Genomic DNA, 24,638 nt, shown 5'->3' on the forward strand with positions numbered 1-24,638 from the left:
GTGGATGGGGAGGGTGTCACTCTCAGCCCAATTCCACAACAGTAGCATAATCTTCTGCCCTTGCTTTCTTTTCCTTCTTCCTATTATTATTGTATTTCTATTTCTGGTTTTATGCTACAATAATATATTTGATAAGTGCATAAGTATTGCCATACTGGGAAAGACCAAAGGTCCATCGAGCCCAGCATCCTGTTTCCAACAGTGGCCAATCCAGGTCACAACTACCTGGCAAGATCCCCAAAAAAGTACAAAACATTTTATACTGCTTATCCCAGAAATAGTGGATTTTCCCCAAGTCCATTTAATAACGGTCTATGAACTTTTCCTTTAGGAAGCCGGCCAAACCTTTTTTTTAAACCCCGCTAAGCTAACCGCATTTACCACATTCTCTGGCAATGAATTCCAGAGTTTAATTACACGTTGGGTGAAGAAACATTTTCTCAGATTTGTTTTAAATTTACTACACTGTAGTTTCATCGCATGCCCCCTAGTCCTAGTATTTTTGGAAAGCGTGAACAGAAGCTTCACATCCACCTGTTCCATTCCACTCATTATTTTATATACATCTATCATGTCTCCCATCAGCTGTCTTTTCTCCAAGCTGAAAAGCCCTAGCCTCCTTAGTCTTTCTTCATAGGGAAGTCGTCCCATCCCCGCTATCATTTTAGTCGCCCTTCGCTGCACCTTTTCCAATTCTACTATATCTTTCTTGAGATGCGGCGACCAGAATTGAACACAATACTCAAGGTGCGGTCGCACCATGGAGCGATACAACGGCATTATAACATCCTCACACCTGTTTTCCATACCTTTCCTAATAATACCCAACATTCTATTCGCTTTCCTAGCCGCAGCAGCACACTGAGCAGAAGGTTTCAGTGTGTTATCGACGACGACACCCAGATCCCTTTCTTGGTCCGTAACTCCTAACGTGGAACCTTGCATGACGTAGCTATAATTCGGGTTCTTTTTTCCCACATGCATCACCTTGCACTTGCTCACATTAAACATCATCTGCCATTTAGACGCCCAGTCTCCCAGTCTCGTAAGGTCCTCTTGTAATTTTTCACAATCCTGTCGTGATTTAACGACTTTGAATAACTTTGTGTCATCAGCAAATTTAATTACCTCGCTAGTTACTCCCATCTCTAAATCATTTATAAATATATTAAAAAGCAGCGGTCCTAGCACGGACCCCTGAGGAACCCCACTAACTACCCTTCTCCATTGTGAATACTGCCCATTTAACCCCACTCGCTGTTTCCTATCCTTCAACCAGTTTTTAATCCACAATAGGACATTTCCTCCTATCCCATGACCCTCCAATTTCCTCTGTAGCCTTTCATGAGGTACCTTGTCAAACGCCTTTTGAAAATCCAGATACACAATATCAACCGACTCCCCTTTGTCCATATGTTTGTTCACTCCTTCAAAGAATTGAAGTAAATTGGTCAGGCAAGATTTCCCCACACAAAAGCCATGCTGACTTGGTCTCAGTAATCCATGTCCTTGGATGTGCTCTGTAATTTTGTTTTTAATAATAGCCTCTACCATTTTCCCAGGCACCGATGTCAGACTCACCGGTCTATAATTTCCCGGATCTCCCCTGGAGCCTTTTTTAAAAATGGGCGTTACATTGGCCACCCTCCAATCTTCCGGTACCACGCTCGATTTTAAGGATAAGTTGCATATCACTAGCAGTAGCTCCGCAAGCTCGTTTTTCAGTTCTATCAGTACTCTAGGATGAATACCATCCGGTCCAGGAGATTTGCTACTCTTCAGTTTGCCGAACTGCCCCATTACGTCCTCCAGGTTTACCGTAGATCAGAGGTTCTGCCCCAATGGCAAAGCGTCTCTGTGATTCTGAAAACAACATTAGCTCAGAGCTGGTTGAATGGAGTACAATATCTTTTTTAGTAAGATATATTCAAGGTAAAAAACTAAGTACTCTAACAGAGGGTAACGCAGGAAAGGGTTCTGTACTGTCTAACAAATGGAGCCTACCTCAGACTAAAGGGAACAGAAAAAGGGCACACTCTGACCCAGAGAGCAGGGGAAAACCACCAATGGGAACAGACCCTGCCAACTAGGTTCTATCTTGTATTAGTTTAATTCACTGGATTGGCATTTGCCATGACGGTGCGATGTAAGCCACATTGAGCCTGACACGGTTGGGAAAATGTGATAAGAAATAAATAAATAAACTAGCAACAGCATAACCAATCATATAACAGTTCTACACAGACAGGCTAGTGAAGTCACGATGTCTGATAACGACACCCCCCACAATGCAACGCTCATGTGACTCTGCAGTGAGAATGACAGAAAAAGTGTCACACCCACCCCAGAGCCACATTACAATCAGGGAAAGGCTGTCAGTGGACAGAACAGTCGTAGTAGTCTATTGTGGTTTACCATGTCGAATGCGCTTGACGTGTCGAATTGGAGGAGAAGAATGCTTTTACTTGTGGCTATTTCATGTTTGAATTTGGCCAGGAGAGTGAATAGTACAGTTTCAGTACTAATATTGAGAACTTGTCCATGTATTCAGTGAGCTGTTTGATCACCAGGCTCTCCCATCAGTTTGACTACTAGTGGGATAGATGCGACTGGGCAGTAGTTGGTGAGATCATTCGTTTTTTCCTTTGTGTCTTTTGGTACTGGGGTGAGTAGGATGTTGCCATGTTCCTCAGGGAAGAGACCTTGTTGGAGCATGTAATTTAGGTAGGATGTGAGGTCTACTATGAAGCGATCGGGGGAGGATTTGAGTAGATGGCTGGGGCAGATGTCCAGTTTGCAGTGGGTATTGGAGAATCTATGAATCCCTTGGGTAACTGATTCAGCGGTGAGGACAGCAAATTTTGACCAGGTGCGATCTGCTGGGCATTCTCCCGAGGTTGAGTCCAATCCATTGATGAAGGTTTCAATATCAGTGTTGTGCTGAGGAAGTGTGTCGCGTAATTGTATTATTTTTTCATTGAAGTATTTAGCAAGTTTATCTGCAGATGGGATACCCGTATTGGTTGTGGTGACTGGGTTGGTGTCAAGTAACTTGTTCACGAGTTGAAATAGTTTCTTCAGGTCTTTATAATTTGGTCCTATTTTGGTTTTGTAATAAGACCTTTTGGTCTGTCTTAAAGCATATTTGTATTTTCTTTGTATTTGTTTCCATGCGTTGAATGTGTGTTCGTCTTTTATCTTATTCCATGCTCGTTCTAGTTTTCTGGTTTGTGTTTTGCGTTTTTTTAGTTCATCATTGAACCATGGGATCGAGTTATGTCTTCTTGTTATTCTTGTTCTTAAGGGTGCTAGTTCGTCTAGTACGCTTCTGCATCTTTCGTCCCAGTCAGGTAGTGTAAGGAGTCCGGTCGTGCTTTACATTCATTGTCATATAACTGTTGCCAGAATACTTTTGGGTCTATTTGGCCTCTTGTACTGTAAGTTGTTTGTTCTTGTGTATGGTATGATCTCTTTTTCCGCCATTTTAGGGATAGGTTTAGTTTGTAATGATCGGTCCAAGGTGTTTCTGACCATTTGATATCTGTTATTAGTATGTTTAATGTGGGTAGCTTGCAGGTGTGGCCATTTGAGATCCAATGAGTGGAGGAATTCCTTGCATTTTCATGCGTTGGTAGAGTTTGGGTCTTCTAGGTGGAGGTTTACATCACCTAGTATGCTGGAGTTGGTTACACAAGTGTTAGAGATGAAGTCCCTGAAGTTAGACTGCCTTTCATTCCAATTACTGGGTGGTCTGTAGAACAGGACGCAGGTCAGGTGATCAAGTAGGGATTTGTTGTGAATTCTGATTGAGGCAATTTCAAGTTGGGTTGTTATGGACTCGGCAGTGGATTCAATGGTGAATTGGGAGCGATAAATTAGTGCTATGCCTCCGCCTCTCTTTTCCTTTCTGTTACAGTGAATGATTTTATAACCTGGGGGGCAAAGGTCAAAGATTATGGGATCCTTTTGATCGTGGATCCAGGTTTCATTGATGAAAAGTAAGTCGAGGTTTTCTGACGTGATCCAGTCTGTTATTGTTGTTGTTTACTATGGATCTGGCGTTAATGTAGCCCACTTGAATGTTTTAGTGTGGGGCTTCTATAATTGGTGATGTGTGGATTATTGTTAGTTGTCGTTCCTTAGTTAGTGTATGTTTATTGTGCCCATTCTTTCCGTTTTGTTGATATTGTCCACATTTAGGTATTCTTCCTTTATTTTGGTGATTGTCAGTTTGGTGAGGTGTGGAGTGTCTGATCAGTCTATGGTGATTCTGTAGGATGGGTATGATATTGTTTTCTACTAGCGGAAGGGATAGTGTTAGGTGAATCAAGGATAGGGAGTGAATTGCTAGGAATAATTTGACTGTATTCATATTGGTGTCAGTTTGGAGGTAGATAGATTACTCACAATCAGATGATCAGGGGTGACATCCAAGGGCGTAAAGGCTCCGTGGATCTGGGTGCAATGCTGCTGGTTGGAGGTTCTTTGGATTTGGACACAGTGCTGCTGGTTGAAGGCAAAGACTAGGAAGTTTTAGGAGAGTTCTGTTGCTGAATGGAGAGGGTAAGTTAATCACACTAGTTGCAGTGTCTCTCCGGTGCTAGGGAAGCCTGCAGAGTATAAAATGGGATGTCCTGGTCATCCGCAGATGGTTCTCTTGTGGATCTTCTGCTGTGGCTTTTATGGGGTCCGGCCTGCGATCTCTCCCCTCTCTGCAGCAGTCCCAACACAGGTGGTTCGCCTGCAATAACCCTCTCCTCAGGACGTGGGCAGACCACCTCCAACTCAGCCACCGGCTGGTGTGTGGGGGAACAGGTACGACTGGGCCCGGTCCCCGCACTCCCTTGTGGCATGGTTCGCCTGCAGACGCTGTGACCTGCCTTTCTCCCCTGCCCTCCACTGTGTTCGCTGCCGTGTGTGAAACATTTATCACGTTCTGAACATTTAAGTGGTTTCTTTTCTGTATGAATTCTTTTGTGGACTTTCAGGTGGCCCTTGCTTCTGAAATACTTATCACATTCTGTACATTGAAATGGTTTCTCTCCTGTATGGGTCAAGTTGTGAAGTTTAACAAGTGATTTCTTTCTGAAACATTTATCACATTCTGAACACTTAAATGGTTTCTCTCCTGTATGAATCCTTTCATGCTGTTTGAGGTCAGGCATGCTTTTGAACCATTTATCACATTTTGTACATTTAAATGGTTTCTCTCTTGTATGGGTGAAGCTGTGAAGTTTTACAAGTGATTTCTTTCTGAAACATTTATCACATTCTGAACACTTAAATGGTTTCTCTCCTTTATGAATCCTTTCATGCTGTTTGAGGTCAGGCATGCTTTTGAAATATTTATCACATTCTGTACATTTAAATGGTCTCTCTCCAGTATGGGTCAACTTGTGAATATCTACATGTGATTTGCTTGTGAAACATTTATCACATTCTGAACACTTAAATGGTTTCTCTCCTGTATGGGTCAACTTGTGAATATTTACACGTGATTTGCTTGTGAAACATTTATCACATTCTGAACACTTAAATGGTTTTTCTCCTGTATGGATCAACTTGTGAATATTTACACATGATTTCCTTGTGAAATATTTATCACATTCTGAGCACTTAAATGGTTTCTCTCCTGTATGAATCCTTTTATGCTGTTTGAGCACAGGCATACTTTTGAAACATTTATCACATTCTGAACACTTAAATGGTTTCTCTCCTGTATGAACCTTTTCATGCCATGTGCGCTCAGACATGCTTTTAAAACACTTATCACATTCTGTACATTTAAATGGTTTCTCTCCTGTATGAATCCTTTGATGCTCTTTGAGCTTAAACATGCTTTGGAAATTTTTATCACATTCTGAACATTTAAATGGTTTCTCTCCTGTATGAATTCTTTCATGCCGTTTCAACTCAGCCATGCTTTTGTAACAATTATCACATTCGGTACATTTAAATGGTTTCTCTCCTGTATGGGTCAACTTGTGACGTTCTACAAGTGATTTTATTCTGAAACATTTATCACATTCAGAACATTTAAATGGTTTCTCTCCTGTATGAATTCTTTCGTGGACTTTCAGGTGGTCCTTGCATCTGAAACATTTATCACAGTCTATACATTTAAATGGTTTCTCTCCTGTATGAATCCTTTGATGCTCTTTCAGATTAAACATGCTTTGGAAATTTTTATCACATTCTGAACATTTAAATAGTTTCTCTCCTTTATGAGCCATTTTGTACCTTTTCATCTGGAACATGCTCTTCAAACAGTTATCACATTCTGAACACTCAAATGGTTTCAATCCTGTATGAGTCCTGTGATGCACTTTCAGTGTGGTTTTCCTGCCTACATATTGATCACATTTGGAACACTTAAATTGTTTGTGTACTGTGTGAGCTAGTTGCAGGCTCCTTTTTTGACTGAGACTATCACATTTATGCAATTGTATATTCCTTTTCTCACCGACAGAATTTTCACATTCAGAACTTTTACATGGTTTTTCACAGTATCCAGATAGGTTAGTTTTGTTAGTACCTTCACAGTCATTAATTTCAGTCCTAAACCTGCTTATGTGGCTTCTCTTTTCTCTGTCTAATTTTTCTCCTGTCTGGGCTTCTGCTTTCACACTGCTCAGTATTATGCTACTGATACCTCCTCCCTGACAGTCAGGTGAAGGATCGATGCCATCTCTGGAGGGGTCTCGGTGTTTCCATTCCTTTTTCTGCTGTTTATTGCACTTTCTCACTCTTTCACTTTTATTCCTAAATCCATCATCTGTTGAATAAAAAAAAATAAGAGTATGATCCTTAATTTTACAGCTATGGAAAACAACATACTTAACAATTGCTTAGGAGGGGCTAAACTGAGCAGCCTCGTGGACTCATCTCCTGGCTGAAGGAAACTCACACAGCTAAGACTTGTGCTGGCTAAATCCCTGGTTATCCCTATCCTTTGGCTGTGTTTTCTCTGGGCATCTCTTTCTTCTTTCCTTGTCTATCATTGTCACTGCATTTCTATCTTTCCTAAAAGAAAAAAACCCCTCTTGGCTCTGAAAATAGTGTGATCTGACTTTCATTCTACTCTGCCTATAGTGTGCTCTGTTTAATCTGCTCTGCCTGTTGTGTTTTGATTGTTGTTTCTAATTGGTTTATTGGTATCTGTAAATCTGAAAAGGAGATTTCAGATTTCAAAACTGCTAGCAAGTATTAGAACTTTTTTCCTTTCCTGGAGATAGGTTTTAAAACAAATACATTCCACAGGTTTTAAAGTTTAAGCCCCCCCACCCCAAGACTGACACTTCCTAAATAAATTTCCTAACTATTCTACTTATTGCAAATTAACTCCACCCAAATTAGAACTGCCTCTGGTGGCCTATGTATGGCTGAGGAGTAAAGTTAATCTTGCACAGCATTAACCCCATCATAGCATACCTGCTCATTCCCATTCCAACAAACAGGATGACTTTTATTCTCTGTAATAATTGTGGTGTTTCAGTTTCAAGGCCAATTATCTGGAGACTTAAGGCTTGTCCTGTCTGTCATCAGCTTGCTAGTTTAAAACAGGAGCTCAGTAAGGTAAAACAGGAATTAGATGCACTTAAAGCAGCTTCTAAGACTACACAAAACCATGCAGCACAGAAATCAAGCCAAATTCACACCACTGCCTCCAAGGATAAAACCACCTAGGAATAGATGGTTCACAGTAGGTCAGGCAGACTTTGCTATGTGACACAGAGGCATCCGCCCTCACAAGTGTTGCCCCTACAGAATTCTTTTGCTCCATTACAGCACTGTGATGTTCCTGAAAATAGAACGGAGGCGGAAGAAAAAGCAATGGAGGTGGAACAAAAAGATATAAAGGTACCCAAAGAGAAAAGACAACCCCAAATCACAAATGTTGAAGCACATACCAGGAAATGTACATGGAAAGCGATGGCCACAAATGCTCGCAGTCTAAGCAAAAAAGTTCATGACCTTCAAGCCCTGATGTTGGAGGCAGACTTAGACATTGTTGCAATCACGGAGACGTGGCTAAATGGTTCGCATGAATGGAATGCAAACATACCAGGCTATAATCTGTTTAGAAAGGATAGAGAGAGTCGTAAAGGTGGAGGAGTAGCTTTATATGTGAGAAATGATATCACGGCGACCGAAATGACAGGGACCTGGGGAAAGGAAGAAGCGATATGGATCACCTTAAAAAGAGAGGATAGAACTTCTATACCCGTGGGTGTTGTCTACAGACCTCCGAAACAATTGGAGGAATTAGATAAAGACCTGATCGCAGGTATTCAAAAGTTGGGAAACAAGAGAGAGGTGCTGTTGCTGGGAGATTTCAATCTGCCGGATGTAGATTGGAAAGTTCCGTCTGCGGAATCGGAAAGAAGTAGAGAGATCGTGGATCTTTTACAAAGCGGTTTGCTCAGACAAATGGTGACTGAACCCACGAGGGAGGGAGCAACACTGGATCTGGTGCTCACAAATGGGGATAGCGTGTCAAATATCCGAGTGGGTGCCCACCTGGGCAGCAGTGACCATCAAATGGTTTGGTTTGATATTACAGCTAAAGTGGAGAGCGGCCACTCAAAACTCAAAGTTCTGGATTTCAAGCGTGCTGACTTTAGTAAAATGGGGGAATACCTGAGGAAGGAGATGATGGGCTGGGAGGAAATACGAGAAGTGGAAGGACAGTGGTCCAGGCTGAAAGAAGCTATAAATAGGGCCACGAACATTTATGTAAGGAAAGTAAATAAAAGCAAGAGAAAAAGGAAACCGATATGGTTCTCCAAGCAAGTGGTTGAGAAAATAAAGGCTAAAGAGTTGGTGTTCCAGAAATACAAAAAAACTCATGAAAAGGGACACGAGGAGGAATACCGGATGAAACTGAAAGAAGCCAAGAAAAAGATACGTCTGGCGAAAGCGCAAGCGGAAGAACAAATGGCTAGAAATGTAAGGAGGGGTGACAAAAATTTCTTCAGGTATATAAGTGAAAGGAGAATGACTAAAAAGGGAATTGTGAGACTAATAGATACTGCGAACCGCTATGTAGATAATGATGAAGAAAAAGCAAATTTGCTAAATAGATACTTTTGTTCTGTTTTCACAGAAGAAAATCCTGGAGAAGGACCGAGAGGGACTGGCAAAAGTACACCTGAGAATTGAGTGGATAGAGCACCGTTCACGGAAGAGAGTGTGTATGAACAGCTTGAAAAGCTAAAGGTGGATAAAGCCATGGGACCGGATGGGATCCACCCCAGGATATTGAGGGACCTCAGAGAGGTTCTGGCGGGTCCTCTTAAAGATTGGTTTAACATATCCTTGCAGACGGGAGAGTTTCCGAAGGATTGGAGATCGGCGGATGTGTTCCCTCTTCACAAGAGTGGTGATAGGGAAGAAACTGGAAACTACAGGCCGGTAAGCCTCACTTCGATTATTGGAAAAGTAATGGAAGCGATGCTGAAGGAAAGGATAGTGAATTTCCTGGAAGCCAATAAGTTGCAAGATCCGAGACAACATGGTTTTACCAAAGGGAAATCGTGCCAAACGAATCTCATTGAGTTCTTTGATTGGGTGACAGGAGAATTGAATCAGGGACGAGCTATGGATGTAATCTACTTAGATTTCAGCAAAGCTTTTGACACGGTTCCCCACAGGAGGCTCTTAAATAAACTGGATGGGCTGAAGATAGGACCCGAAGTGGTGAACTGGATTAGGAACTGGTTGACGGACAGAAGCCAGAGGGTGGTGGTGAATGGAATTCACTCGGAGGAGGGAAAAGTGAGTAGTGGTGTGCCTCAAGGATCGGTGCTGGGATCGATTCTGTTCAGTATATTTGTGAGTGACATTGCCGAAGGGTTAGAAGGTAAAGTTTGCCTATTTGCGGATGATACTAAGATCTGTAACAGAGTGGACACCCGGGAGGGAGTGGAAAACATGAAAAAGGATCTGAGGAAGGTAGAAGAATGGTCTAAGGTTTGGCAATTAAAATTCAATGCGAAGAAATGCAAAGTGATGCACTTAGGGAATAGAAACCCTCGGGAGATGTATGTGTTAGGCGGGGAGAATCTGATAGGTACGGACGGGGAGAGGGATCTTGGGGTGATAGTATCTGAGGATCTGAAGGCGACGAAACAGTGTGACAAGGCGGTGGCCGTAGCTAGAAGGTTGTTAGGCTGTATTGAGAGAGGTGTGACCAGCAGAAGAAAGGAGGTGTTGATGCCCCTGTATAAGTCGTTGGTGAAGCCCCACCTAGAGTATTGTGTTCAGTTTTGGAGGCCGTACCTTGCGAAGGATGTAAAAAGAATTGAAGCGGTGCAAAGAAAAGCTACGAGAATGGTAAGGGATTTGCGTTACAAGACGTACGAGGAGAGACTTGATGACCTGAACATGTATACTCTGGAAGAAAGGAAAAACAGGGGTGATATGATACAGACGTTCAAATATTTGAAAAGTATTAATCCGCAAATGAACTTTTTCCGGAGGTGCGAAGGTGGTAGAACGAGAGGACATGAAATGAGATTGAAGGGGGGCAGACTCAAGAAAAATGTCAGGAAGTATTTTTTCACAGAGAGAGTAGTGGATGCTTGGAATGCCCTCCCGCGGGAGGTGGTGGAAATGAAAACGGTAACAGAATTCAAACACGCGTGGGATAAACATAAAGGAATCCTGTTCAGAAGGAATGGATCCTAAGGAGCTTAGCCGAGATTGGGTGGCAGAGCCAGCCGCTGGTGGGAGGCGAGGATAGTGCTGGACAGACTTATACGGTCTGTGCCAGAGCCAGTGGTGGGAGGCGGGGCTGGTGGTTGGAAGGCAGGGATAGTGCTGGGCAGACTTATACGGTCTGTGCCCTGAAAAGGACAGATACAAATCAAAGTAGGGTATACACAAAAAGTAGCACATATGAGTTTGTCTTGTTGGGCAGACTGGATGGACCATGCAGGTCTTTTTCTGCCGTCATTTACTATGTTACTATGTAACAAAGGCGGCTGTGAGGGGCAGGAGCGAGGAGGCTGCATTCCTACTCTGGGATAGATGTAGACCCGGGGAAAGGGAATGAAAGGAGGGAGCTTTGTCAGGAGGGTGGGAGGGGGCTCAGGGGTTCAAAAAATAATTCTTTTTAAAGCGATGTGGGTGCCAGCCTAGTATTCAGTAGCTCATGTCTTGTGAGAGCCAGATGGTCAATGCAAAACACTAGGCTCCTCTGAAATGCCACCCCCTGTACTTCCCCTGACCTGCCCACTTTTTTTGTGAGCAGTCAGAGGCCATATTCTTCTGTCCTTCTGTGACTGTTCTCTTGTGCTTGACTGCTTAAATATTTTAAATTTAAATGCTTTACTTTTTGTCTATTAGATTGTAAGCTCTTTGAGCAGGGACTGTCTTTCTTCTGTGTTTGTACAGCGCTGCGTACACTTTGTAGCGCTCTAGAAATGTTAAATAGTAGTAGTAGTAGTGGTACTGCCTGCTTTAGTGCCAATATATTTATTTAATTTATTTATTTATTTAGGCATTTATATCCCCCACTTTCCCGCCCATGGGCAGGCTCAATGTGGCTTACATTAGTTCAAAAAGGCTAACAGCAGTATAAAAGGACACTTCAATCTAGTAATAAACAGACACAGTAAGGGTGAGGTAGTTGGTGGGGAGAGAAGTGAGAAAGGAGGTAAGGAACACAGTATGGTCGCACAACATAATGGGTCAGAAAACATTAAGGCAGTGCGGAGCTGCAGTGTAAGCTGTCCTGAATAAAGCGGTCTTCAGGGAGATTCTGAAAGCCTGTTGTTCAGAGGTAGCTTTTACTGAGTTGGGTAAACCATTCCACAAACGTGCACTGATGTAGGGAAAGGTAGATGCATGGCTGGTTTTATACTTGAGGCCATTGCACAAGGGGTAGTGGAAGGTAATAGGATCGAGAAGATTTGCTCAAGTTCCTTGGTGGCAAGAGGATAAGATTATCCATATAAGCTGGAGCTTCGCCATGAAGGATTTTGTGCACCAGGGCGCAAATTTTGAATGTTATACGTTCCTTGACAGGTAGCCACTGCAGTTTTTCTCGTAGTGGTCTGGAGCTGACAAACTTCAATTTACCAGCCTTCGTTCACAGCCGTTGCCTTGATTTTCTCTCCTCTCATGCCATCCTTGATCCGCTTCAATCCGGCTTTCGGCCCCTACACTTGACAGAAACGGCACTATCTAAAGTCTGCAATAACCTGTTCCTCGCCAAATCCAAAGGTCACTACTCCATCCTCATCCTCCTGGACCTATCCGCCGCTTTTGACACTGTCAATCACAACTTACTTCTTGCTACACTATCCTCTTTTGGGTTCCAGGGCTCTGTCCTCTCCTGGTTCTCCTCTTATCTCTCTCATCGTACCTTCACTCTCATGGTTCGTCCTCCACCCCTATCCTGCTCTCTGTTGGAGTTCCTCAGGGATCTGTCCTTGGACCCCTTCTTTTTTCAATCTACACCTCTTCCCTGGGCTCCCTGATCTCATCTCACGGTTTCCACTATCATCTTTATGCTGACGACACCCAGCTGTATCTCTCCACACCAGACAACACTGCGGAAACCCAGGCCAAAGTATCGGCCTGCTAATCCGACATTGCTGCCTGGATGTCCAACTGCCACCTGAAACTGAACATGGCCAAGACCGAACTTATTGACTTCCCACCCAAACCCTCTTCTCCTCTCCCTTCACTCTCTATCTCAGTTGATAACACCCTCATCGTCCCTGTCTCATCTGCCCGCAACCTCGGTGTCATCTTCGACTCCTCCCTCTCCTTCTCTGCGCATATCCAGCAGATAGCCAAGACCTGTCACTTCTTCCTCTATAACATCAGCAAAATTCCCCCTTTCCTCTCTGAGCACACCACCCGAACTCTCATCCACTCTCTCATTACCTCTCGCCTTGACTACTGCAACCTACTGCTCACTGGCCTCCCACTTAGCCATCTATCCTCCCTTCAGTCCATTCAGAACTCTGCTGCACGTCTTATCTTCCGCCTGGACCGATATACTCATATCACCCCTCTCCTCAAGTCACTTCACTGGCTTCCGATCAGGTACCGCATACAGTTCAAGCTTCTCCTATTAACCTACAACTGCACTCAATCTGCAGCCCCTCCTTACCTCTCTACCCTCATCTCCCCTTATGTTCCTACCCGTAACCTCCGCTCTCTAGACAAATCCCTCCTTTCAGTACCCTTCTCCACCACCGCCAACTCCAGGCTCCGCCCTTTCTGCCTCGCCTAACCCCATGCTTGGAACAAACTCCCTGAGCCCATACGCCAGGCCCTCTCCCTGCCCATCTTCAAATCATTGCTCAAAGCCTACCTCTTCAATGTCGCCTTCGGCACCTAACCACTATACCTCTACTCAGGAAATCTAGACTGCCCCAACTTGACATTTCGTCCTTTAGATTGTAAGCTCCTTTGAGCAGGGACCGTCCTTCTTTGTTAATTTGTACAGCGCTGCGTAACCCTAGTAGCGCTCTAGAAATGTTAGTAGTACCATAGATCAATCTTGCAGCGGTATTTTGGGCAGTCTGTAATTTTTTAAGAAGTAGTTCCATGCACCCTGCATAGATACCATTGCAGTAATCAAGATGACTCAAAAACAAGAGACCGCACTAAATTGCAAAACACTTCTCTATGGAAAAAAGGTTTTATACGCTTCAGTTTCCAAAGACAGAAGAATGCTTTTTTCACGGCTGCATTAGTGTGATCTACCAGAGTTAGATTTCTGTCAAGTATTACTCCTAGAATTTTCAGAGATGTAGAGATTGGCAGGTCAAGCCCAGGTGCAGTTAAGGTGGTAGGACTGTACTTGTTGTAAGGTGATATGAGTAGAAGGCAATGAGGTTTCTCTGTGTTGAGCTTCAATTTAAAGGAGTTCGCCCAGGCACGTACAGTTTGTAACCCAATGCTGATGTTGGCAGCTATTTCAGCTAAGTCTTTTTTGAAAGGAACGTAGATGGTGATGTCATCTGCTTAAATGAACGGTTGGAGACCAAGTTTAGAAAGAGCTGCGGCTAGAGGAATGAGCATCAAGTTAAACAGTGTAGGAGAAAGCGGCGAACCCTGTGGTACACCACAGACAGCTGGCCAAGAAGGCGATAAACTGCCTCCGGAGATGACTCGGTAGGTTCTGGTGGTCAAGAAGCCCTTCAACCAATTCAGTACATTGCCACTGGTCCCGAAATAATCAAGGAGCTGCAGTAGAATAGTGTGGTTCAACATGTCAAAGGCACTTGACATGTCAAATTGCAACAATAGAATGCTTTTCCCGACAGCTATCTCCCGCCTGAAGTTTGAGAGTAGCGTGACGAGCACCGTTTCTGTACTATGGAGAGGGCGGAAGCCTGACTGCGATTCATGGAAGATGTGGAACTTTTCCAGGTACTCATTGAGTTACTTATGCACCATGCTCTTCATCAATTTCACAAACAATGGGATCGATGCTATTGGCCGGTAGTTGGTGATTTCCTTGCTACTTTTCTTGGCGTCTTTTGGGATGAGGGTGAGGAGAATGTTACCAGAGGCTTCAGGGAAGATACCGCTACTAAGCATAAAGTTAAGATGCTGCGTCAGATCAGAGATGAAGCAGGGAGGAGCACATTTAAGTAGATAGTTTGGGCAAATATCCAACTTGCAATATTTACTGGAAAATCTGCGCAGTTCCCGTTTAACAGAGTCAGCTGTAAGAGGTGTAAAGAGTGGAAAATGTGTGATCGGCTGGATACTCCCCCAGGCTAGGGTCTAGGCCGCTGAAAAAATCACTTATTCCAACATTGTTCTGTGGCAGAGAGCGCTGCAACTTTATGACTTTGTCTTTAAAATAGTTTGCCAGATCTACTGCAGTTGGGACACCTATACTACTAGTTGAAATCGGTGCGGTATCAGTCAGTTTGTGGACGTAAAAGTAGAGTTGTCTCAGGTCTGCATAATCCGGGCCAATTTTGGATTTGTAAAAGTCCTTTCTAGATTGCCTAATAGCGTTCTTGTATTCCTTGTGAGACTGATTCCATGCAAGGTAGTGCTGATCATCCTTTCTATTTCGTCACGCTCTTTCTAGCCTTCGCGTAATGGTCTTGAGTTCCTTGAGACCGTCGTTAAACCATGGCGCTACGGTTTGCCGTTTTGCTGTCTTAGTTCTGATCGGAGCAATGGTGTCTAAAATGTTTCTGCATCATTAGTTCCAGGCAGAAATGAAGTTTACCGAGTTGTAGGAGTATTTCCCTGTGTGTCTCACCTTGCGGGCCTTGGCCTGTATAATCCTATGACAGCAAAATGGAGGCTGTAAACTCTGACCCGCACATCTCTGTGTCAGCAAGAAACAGCTTTGCAGCTTGTGGAAAATTACAGCAGAAGCTCAACTCCAAGGACATGCTGTGGGCAAACCAGGCCCCCTTATCTCCCTGAGAGGCTGGCTCCAGCAAGGCGGGTGAGAAACAGAAAATGCATACCAAAATGTAACAACTTGAAGGTCAAGAACAACGGACGGTTCTTGCCAGGCAGTGAGCCGAGAAAGATCCAGATTGGTTCCTGCAGCCACCGGACCAAGAGGTACTGGGAAGAGCGGGAACAAGGAGAAGAGAGTTAGTCGGAAACCTTGGAAGAAGGTGGAGGTGGAAAGAAGACCAGTGAGACCTGATAAGGGCCACCAACTGATGAACTGTGTATCTGGAGGAAAGTATCGTGGTTCAGCTGTACCTGCACTGAGTGACCTGTGCCCTCCTTGTCTGCTGCAGAGTTCCCTTCCAGCTCTGACTGAAACTCGCTGCCATATCAGCTTGAGTCTGTGAGGTGTCCCGTGCATTCCCAGAAGACGACCCTGAGGTCAGCTTGGTGAGAGACACGGTGATCTATTGCCTATCAGTCTGGGTTTAGTTAGTGGTATTTACCTGAGCAGAAGGCTGGTGCCGTCATACTTGTGATCAGGAGGAGCTGCTAATAACTGTACTACCTCGTAACATAGTGTGACTTATCAGTGGTGTAATATTATCTGGTAACCAGTAAGAATTAGTGTTTAGTAGTGTGACGTATGAGTGTAATTTTTATCAGCCAGTGATTTTGTATTCCGCCAAAGCTTTGCAGAGTTCTATTTTGTATACCTTAGCTATATTTTCTTACCTGATATACCATAATAAATCTAATATATATATATATCAGCCTGCGTTCTCAGCTACAGTTCTTTCTAACGGAAGTATTTGGCTAGGTTCCAAGGTTCCCACCCCTAGACCTAGTACAGGATTATTTGCTTGCAGATAGTTCTGCTTGGGGAACCTGGACACAGGTAATTTCTTATCTGTGATTTATCCTACAGAGTCCACCGGCTCAGGCCAGACAGTCTCGTAGATAGAATTCCAGAATGCCACAGGGTCAATACGTCCTCTCGTACTATATGTGGCATGGTTTCGGGCGCACTGCTGAACCTTACCCAGCCAAGAAATAGCACAGCGCAACTGATAGTGGTCCGACCATGGGATTGCCGACCAAGTAATGCTGGTTAGTTGCAGGTTAAGGCTATCTGCTGATTTGTGTGAGAGGAGGTCAAGCGTACGGCCTTTGGAATGGGTTGCCTGATGATTCCCAAGCTGTAAGGTCCCAAGAGTGGAGAAAATCCAGGCAGGAACGCGTGCTTAACAAAGCAGAATTTTCTAGGTGTAGGTTAATATCTCCTAAGATGAGCACGTTGGGGCTTGCCATGCAGATGCTAGAGATGAAATCCATAAAGGCAGGTTGAGCAGCATTCCAGTTGCTAGGTGGTCTATAAAAAAGGATACAGGTCAGTTGATCATGCAAGGCGTTTTTATGGATCCTGAGCGATGCAATTTCTAGTTGCGGTGTGATGGAGTCTGCTATGGTATCAACGACAAAGTCAGATCGATAAACAAGTGCAATGCCTCCACCTCGTTTACCAGGTCGTGGCCAATGAACAAGTTTGTATCCTGTGGGACAAATGTCAAGCAAGATAGGATCAGCGAGAGTTTAGAGCCAAGTTTCTGTGATAAAGACAAGGTCAAGATTGCCGGAAGTAATCCAGTCTGAGATGAGCGCTGGCTTGTTAACCACTGATCTGGCGTTGTCATAGCCCATGAGGATGTATTGGCAGGAATTCTGTAGGGGATAGATTTTTATAAGCTGATGTGCATTGGTCAGGCAGTCCCAGGGGATTTAAAAGGACAGGAGCCTCTGCTGCCCATTTCAATTGCTTTCAATATTGGGCTTTGGGTGTTCACAATTACAAACTCACTGCAAGCATAAATGTCTTGAATGAGATATCCCCCAATATGTGTGTAAATGCCAAAATTCTGACTATGCAATATTCTGAAAATATCCTCTTAACTTTCACAGGGAGACATTTGGTTGTCGCGTGCTCGCGGACCTTGGCATACTGTCAGGCTTCTTCCCCGGGAGCACTGGGTTCGTGAGCCCATGGGCCACTACCGTGGAGCGGCAGTGGCAGGCAAGATCATCTCCAAGGTAGAGATGAGACAAAACTGGACCAGAACCCCGGACTGGAGTTCTACACCGGAATACACGGAACTGGAACGCACCGGACGGGTGCGCACTGGAGTGGAGCCCACTGGACTGGAACACACTGGAGGGCCCCACAGGACTGGAACACACTGGACCGGAACACACTGGACCTAGGCTTCACCTACGCTTGACCACCTTTCCCCGAGGGTTAAGCCCTAAGGTTCTGGCAGCCGGTAGGACTTACAGGAAAACCCGGAACTGGAACTTGCAAGCAGGAACAACAGGAATGAAGATCCAGGAGTGCCCCCTGGCACCTAGGCGCAGGCAAGGCCGACAGGCAGGGACTGTCCGGGTTCTGGCAGTCGGCAGGTTTAAACACAATGACTAGTAAACTGTACCTAGGCTAATAGAAACGCTATACCCAGGCAAACCAATCATACACAAGAAACATACACAGAGCACACTCAGGAGACTTGAAAGCTATACACCAGCTAACAACAAAGCTGTGCCCAAGCTAACAAGTCATGCACTGGAAACAAACACAGAGCACTAGCAAAGCTATACACCAGCTAACAACAAAGCTGTGCCCAAGCTAACAAGTCATGCACTGGAAACAAACACAGAGCACTAGCAAAGCTATACACAGGCTAACAAGCCACACGGTGCCTAAGCTGGCTAGTCTAAACAAACACAGAGCACTAGCAAAGCTATACACAGGCTAACAAGCCACACGGTGCCTAAGCTATCTAGTCAAACATAGAAACTCACACAGAGCAAACACTGAAACAGTGTACAGAGCACTCTATACACCAGGGCCCTAAATGAAATGCAAAGGCCAGGGCTGTAGTCTCTAAGTGATTAATAAAGCCCTTCCACACCACAGACACAGCTGCAGCAATCACCTTGCATCCAAACAGAGGCTTGACACACAGAGCAGTCAGCCCAGCGGGAGCCATCTTGGATACTGGCATAGAGGAGTCGGCGGCAGCCATCTTGGAAAAGGCATAGCCCACACAGGTGAGGTTCAGTAGGGCAATCAGCACACAGAGCCAGAGAGAAACTAAGACAGAGACAGACACAGAGACAAGCAGAAGCCAGCACAGCCACTGACTCCCAGAAACAGGGTAAGTCTGAGGGTGGTCACGGCCACAGACGTAACATTGGTCTTCCCTGATCATTTTTCTTCCATTAGGTTCCTCCAGAAAAGTTCAGATGAGGAGGTTTTGCGCTCCACCCAGCAGCTGAAGAGCATTTTCTGTAATCAAAACACTGGGTTAGTTCTGAACTGCTCTGAAGGAACTAAAGAAAAGAAAATAAACCTAAGATCACATGTCTCCTTCCTTAGAGTTCCTCCACAGCAGTTCAGATGAGTGGCAAATACCGTAACAGTGACCTTCACAAGGGTGGGACAGTAAAATCCATGGACTACACTCTCTATCCGAAGACTGCATCCCGTCTTGCCTGAAAATCCAAACTATAATGCCTTAAAAATACAAAAGAATGTCCAGGACGCCTTACAAATTTCTAGATGTGCCACCAGACCACTCCCTGCTCAGGAAGGAGCTTGTCCCCTCGTATCATGCACGTTTAGCACTTCTAACACCAGGCAACCTCTAAGGCAGCTGTTCCCAAACTGTGGGTCATAGTAACATAGTAGATGACGGCAGAAAAAGACCTGCACGGTCCATCTAGTCTGCCCACGATAAACTCATATGTGTATACCTTACCTTGATTTGTACCTGTCTTTTTCAGGGCACAGACTGTATAAGTCTGTCCAGCAGTATTTCCTGCCTCCCAACCACCAGTCCCGCCTCCCATCACCGGCTCTGGCACAGACCCCGTATAAGTCTGCCCTCCCCTATCCTAGCCTCTCAACCACCAACCCCTCTTCCCCCGGCCACCCAATTTCAGCTAAGCTTCTGTGGATCCATTCCTTCTGCACAGGATTCCTTTATGCCTGTCCCACGCATGTTTGAATTCCGGTACCGTTTTCATCTCCACCACCTCCCGCGGGAGGGCATTCCAAGCGTTCACCACCCTCTCCGTGAAGAAATACTTCCTGACATCTTTCCTGAGTCTGCCCCCCTTCAATCTCATTTCATGTCCTTTCGTTCTACCGCCTTCCCATCTCCGGAAAAGATTCGTTTGCGGATTAATACCTTTCAAATATTTGAACGTCTGTATCATATCACCCCTGTTCCTCATTTCCTCCAGAGTATACATGTTCAGGTCAGCAAGTCTCTCTTCATACGTCTTGGAACGCAACTCCCATACCATCCTCGTAGCTTTTCTTTGCACCGCTTCCATTTTTTTAACATCCTTCGCAAGGTACGGCCTCCAAAACTGAATACAATACCCCAGGTGGGGCCTCACCGTCTTATACAGGGGCATTAAAACCTCCTTTTTTCTGCTGGTCACACCTCTCTCTATACAGCCTAGCAACCTTCTCACTACGGCCACCGCCTTGTCGCACTGTTTCATCGCCTTCAGGTCCTCAGATACTATCACCCCAAGATCCCTCTCCCCGTCCGTGTCTATCAGGCTCTCCCCACCTAACACATACGCCTCCCTTGGATTTCTACTCCCTAAGTGCATCACTTTGCATTTCTTCGCATTGAATTTTAATTGCCAAACGTTAGACCATTTTTCCAGCTTCTTCAGATCTTTTTTCATGTTTTCCACTCCCTCCGGGGTGTCCACTCTGTTGCAAATCTTGGTGTCATCCGCAAAAAGGCAAACTTTACCTTGTAACCCTTCGGCAATGTCACTCACAAATATATTGAACAGAATGGGCCCCAGCACCGATCCCTGAGGCACTCCACTACTCACCTTTCCCTCCTCCGAGCGAACTCCATTTACCACCACCCTCTGGCGTCTGCCCATCAACCAGTTCCTAATCCAGTTCACCACTTCGGGTCCTATCTTCAGCCCTTCTAGTTTATTCAAGAGCCTCCTGTGGGGAACCGTGTCAAAAGCCTTGCTGAAATCATTTGCAAAATCCTCATTTGGGTTAAGAAGCAGTTAGCACAGCATTGGCATTCTTCTCTTTCCCGCTATCACCGCTGCCTCTCAGGGTTGGCGGCAGCAGTGGTGAAAGTAGCAGCAACCCACAGGGGTCCCTCTCCCTGCACTCAAGGCTGAGACCTTCCCACAACTCTCAGCTTCACATGTGAGATGAGAGACCCACGTAGCCTGGTGATATGTTATGCTGCTCCTGCCGACTACAGAGGAAAACAGGTTGAGTGTTGAGGGGGGATTGAGAGAAAAAGGCATTAGTGAGAAGCAGAAACAAAGAGGAAGGGCTGCAGAACAGGGGGACAGAGAAAGAGAGTAAGAAGAGGCTGGATGGCAAAGGAGACAGAGAGAGAGAGAGAGAGAGTTGCATGGGGACAGAAATCTTACCCATCCCCGCCCGTCCCCACTAGAATCTTACCCATCCCCACAAAAATTTAACCCATCTCCATAAGAATTTAATGGTACATAAAAGAAAATTTCAGTCAGCTCCCTCAGTCTCTCTCTGGATTTGAGCCACATCACTGTAGGCAAGGAAGGAATGGAAGCTGAAACTTGGAACACTCTGGTGTGCACATGTAAGATTTGTCTCTGATTTCTGGCACTGTGTGTTAAGAGGTCACCACATGCACGCGCCAGTAGGTCAGGTGACATCCGATGCTCTTGCCTGTGTCAGAGCTGAGGTCTGCGCATCAGCCCGGGAGCAAAGAGGATTAATTGTAACATAATGACAGCAAATAAAGACCTGAACTGTCCATCCAGTCTGCCCAATAGTCACACTCATTATCAATTCATGATTAAATCAACGAGTGTGATATTATATACTTTCTTTCGTGTTTCTGGAACATAGACCATAGAAGTCTATCTGGCCCTATCCTTATGTTCCAACTGCTGGAGTTGTCGTTGAAGCCCACTCCAGTCTATTCGTCTTTTCATTTGTGGGATACAGACCGTAAAAATCTGACCAGCACTGTCCTTATGTTCCAGCCACTGAAGTTGCTGTCTAAGCCCTAAACCAGACTTCCATATATTAGACATAGACCATACAAGTCTGCCCGGTATCGGCCCTAGTCAATCACAGCCAGAGTCGCCATCTAAGCGTCACTTGACACATCCACACACATGCAGCCATTTAAAAATAGGTCTTTTATTATTATTTATTTATTACATTTGTATCCCACATTTTCCCACCTATTTGCAGGCTCAATGTGGCTTACATAGTGCCGTAGAGGCCTTTGCCAGTACTGTTGTTAGCAGATACAAAGTTATATTGTGGTCAGATGAGGTGGGGTCAAAGGAGAGAAGATTATAGGTTTTCCGGTACGATCAATTAATTATGCTGTGTTGCTTGGTGCAGGGATCTATGTTGGACTTCCATTTTCTAATTAGAGATCCTCTGTGTTCATCCCACGCCTTTGTGAATTCAGTCATCATTTGTGTCTCTACCACCTCCTTAACGGAAGACTTTCCACACTTGTGCTGTTAAAGCAAGGAGGAAGAGGAGGAGGAAGAGGCAGCACTCAAAGAACTTGATACTCGGTAGATGAGAGGCTGGTGCAGTGCAGCTTACACTTCCACGGGAACCCCGCAGAACTGCTTCCATCCCCACTGCTTCCATCCCCGCGGGAACCCCGCAGAACTGCTTCCATCCCCGCGGGAATCCCGCGGGTTCCATTCCCGTGCAGCTCTCTAATGAAGAGCTTTTACTGCAGCGAACACAGAGAAAGAGAGAGATAAAGGCAGAGAGAGTGAAGAGGATCCATGGCAGTGGGGAAGGATGAAGGGGAAATCCCGGTAGGGCAGTCCACAAATCTACATTTGCCTAGGGCCCGATATAGTGTTAATCCGGCCCTGGTAGAATACCCAGGAGACCAAATGATTGAAGGGTGGGAGACTGTAGGTTGTGTCCAATAAGAGGCCTGACTACTGCAGATCCAAAATTTCTGAGCGTTATTATCTTGCCAGATTCAATTGCTCTTCCTTTGCCTGGGGTTAGTTATCCTAATAACTTCAGGATTAGTTAATAGTGTGTTGTTATCTTTAACTCACTCCCTTGACAGGTACTTAACGATATTTTACCAACATTCCAGGTGTTTTGCATAATACATCGTCTCTGCCAATTAGAGAATGACACAGGGAAAAATTTGTCCCCGTCCCCATGGGTTCTGTCTCCGTCACCACAGGCCCTGTCCCTGTCCCATGGGCTCTGTTCTCATCTGCAGAAGCCTCGAACACTTATGATTTTATATTCAAATGTTAACATTAAAGTACAAAAAGGAACAATATCCCTTGCAACTGTGGTTTGTAAATCACAAATAGAAAACAATAATAACAATGAGCAGCTATAATAATCCTCCCACCACCACCACCCTCTACCCTTCCAACCCCAACAATAGCTGGCTTCTACTACCCCAAGGAATCCTAATCCACCCTGTCAAAATGTCCAGGGGTACAAAATACAACCTGTTCTGTATCCCCTAGAGGGGAGAAATATGCCCTATGAAGCACTGTTATGATTTTTTAATCTGTGGATGAATAAGAAGGTCATCAACAATTTCAAGTTCTCCTGTGTTCCTGCAATAGAAGATGTCTTCTTAGAAGATGTGCTGGTAGCAGGATGTACAGGGTCCCCCATGCAAATTTTCCTACCGTGTTTCCCCAAAAAAAAGACATCCTCCGAAAATAGGACCTAGTAGCGATTTTGCTACATTTGTAAATATAAGGCCTCCCCCTGAAAATAAGACCTAGCAAACTTTTTTTTGCAGCAGGGCCGCCGAGAGCCGGACAAGACCGCCCCCCGCCCCTCCACCCGAGGTCGCCCCCCCCGCAATTACTATCTACCAGTAAATGCACAGCTTCTGATTTAGATTGCAAGCTCTTTTGTTCAATTGTAAAGCGCTGCGTACGACTGGTAGCGCTATAGACGTGATTTATAGTAGTAGTAGTAGGGTCCCTGTCCCTGTGTCATTCTCTACTGCCAATATTGTCTAATAAATAGCTTTTCTGTTTTTATTAACATCTGAGCCTTGTGTCCGATCCTCTTAGAGTTTACGTTTTAGGACTGCGAGTGGGAAGTCTTGATCTAATTCCCAGAGTACTAACTTACCACTATTTCTTTATTTTTGCTTCTCACTTGTTGCCGTTCCTCTCCTGGGGTTTGGCAGAACGAGATTTGTCTCCTAGTCACTCAGATTTTCCAAGAAATCCACAATGAATATTCATGAGAGAGATTTGCATGCACTGCCTCCACTGCATGCAAATCTCTCTCATGAATATTCATTGTGCATATCCTGAAAACCTGACTGGCTGGGGTACCTCCAGGACCAGGCTTGGGAACCACTGCATCAGAGTGTTTATCTGGACTCTCCATAAGGCAGTTTTATAAAGATGAATAAGAAACAAAATTTAAAAAAAACAAAACTTGCCTGTTACAGGAGAGTGAACCTGTTCAGATGTCTCTGATCCAGGATGATCCATGAAGGGTAGATCTTCCTCTCGCTTAATGTTCAGTGAGAACACAGATGTTACAATTGGGAAGCCTGTGATGAGAAAATAAGGGTATTCAGCGAACCCTGATAAAATCTGTTTTCTCATATAAGATTAAGTTTCCACATCTTTGATGTTGATGATCCATCTCCTGTGATCTGAAAATGCAAAGCCCTTTAACTCCAAAACATTCACTTACTTGTTCTGGGGTCCTTCATGTTTTCTTTTCCCTCCAGTTCAGTGTTGCACAAAATATTTCTAGGGGGTTCGAAAAATGAACTGAGGCACCCCATTTTTCTACACCTTACACTATCTGCTTTATTTAAATGAATGTTACTGGTTTTTATTATTCAACATGTCTATTGATGATACAGTACAATTAGTAGGTGACATTCACAACAGAAAAAAAAAGTTACAAAAACTAACAAACTGCTAAACATCGAAGTACTTCATATATCATCTTACATTTCCACCCATACTTAAATCCAAACCGTACAGATTATTCTTCCCACCCTTAGATCACTCAACCTCCCCCGCCCTCCTCCCACCACATCCCCTATAGAGGTGCCTTCCATGGTCACTACCTACATTATTATCTGATACCTATCCTACCCAAAATCAGAGGGAATTAACTACCATACTTCTACCCCGTGTATGTAATG

The 24,638-nt window shown here is 44.6% G+C and overlaps 1 protein-coding gene across 1 annotated transcript in view; it reads right to left on the reverse strand.

The window, feature by feature from the left end:
- Positions 1-24,194, reverse strand: part of LOC115461783 (oocyte zinc finger protein XlCOF6-like) — a 30,241-nt gene extending 6,047 nt beyond the window's left edge. The window contains exons 1-4 of the mRNA XM_030191827.1: positions 24,176-24,194; positions 23,916-24,029; positions 16,782-16,946; positions 5,120-6,775 (exon numbers count right to left, since the gene is read on the reverse strand). Of these exons, the coding sequence (XP_030047687.1) occupies positions 5,120-6,775; positions 16,782-16,946; positions 23,916-24,029; positions 24,176-24,194 (1,954 nt within the window). The remainder of the gene's footprint in view (positions 1-5,119; positions 6,776-16,781; positions 16,947-23,915; positions 24,030-24,175) is intronic.
- Positions 24,195-24,638: the final 444 nt, after the last annotated feature.

Source organism: Microcaecilia unicolor, chromosome 2 (assembly GCF_901765095.1).
Source record: "Microcaecilia unicolor chromosome 2, aMicUni1.1, whole genome shotgun sequence".
NCBI lineage: Eukaryota > Metazoa > Chordata > Amphibia > Gymnophiona > Siphonopidae > Microcaecilia > Microcaecilia unicolor.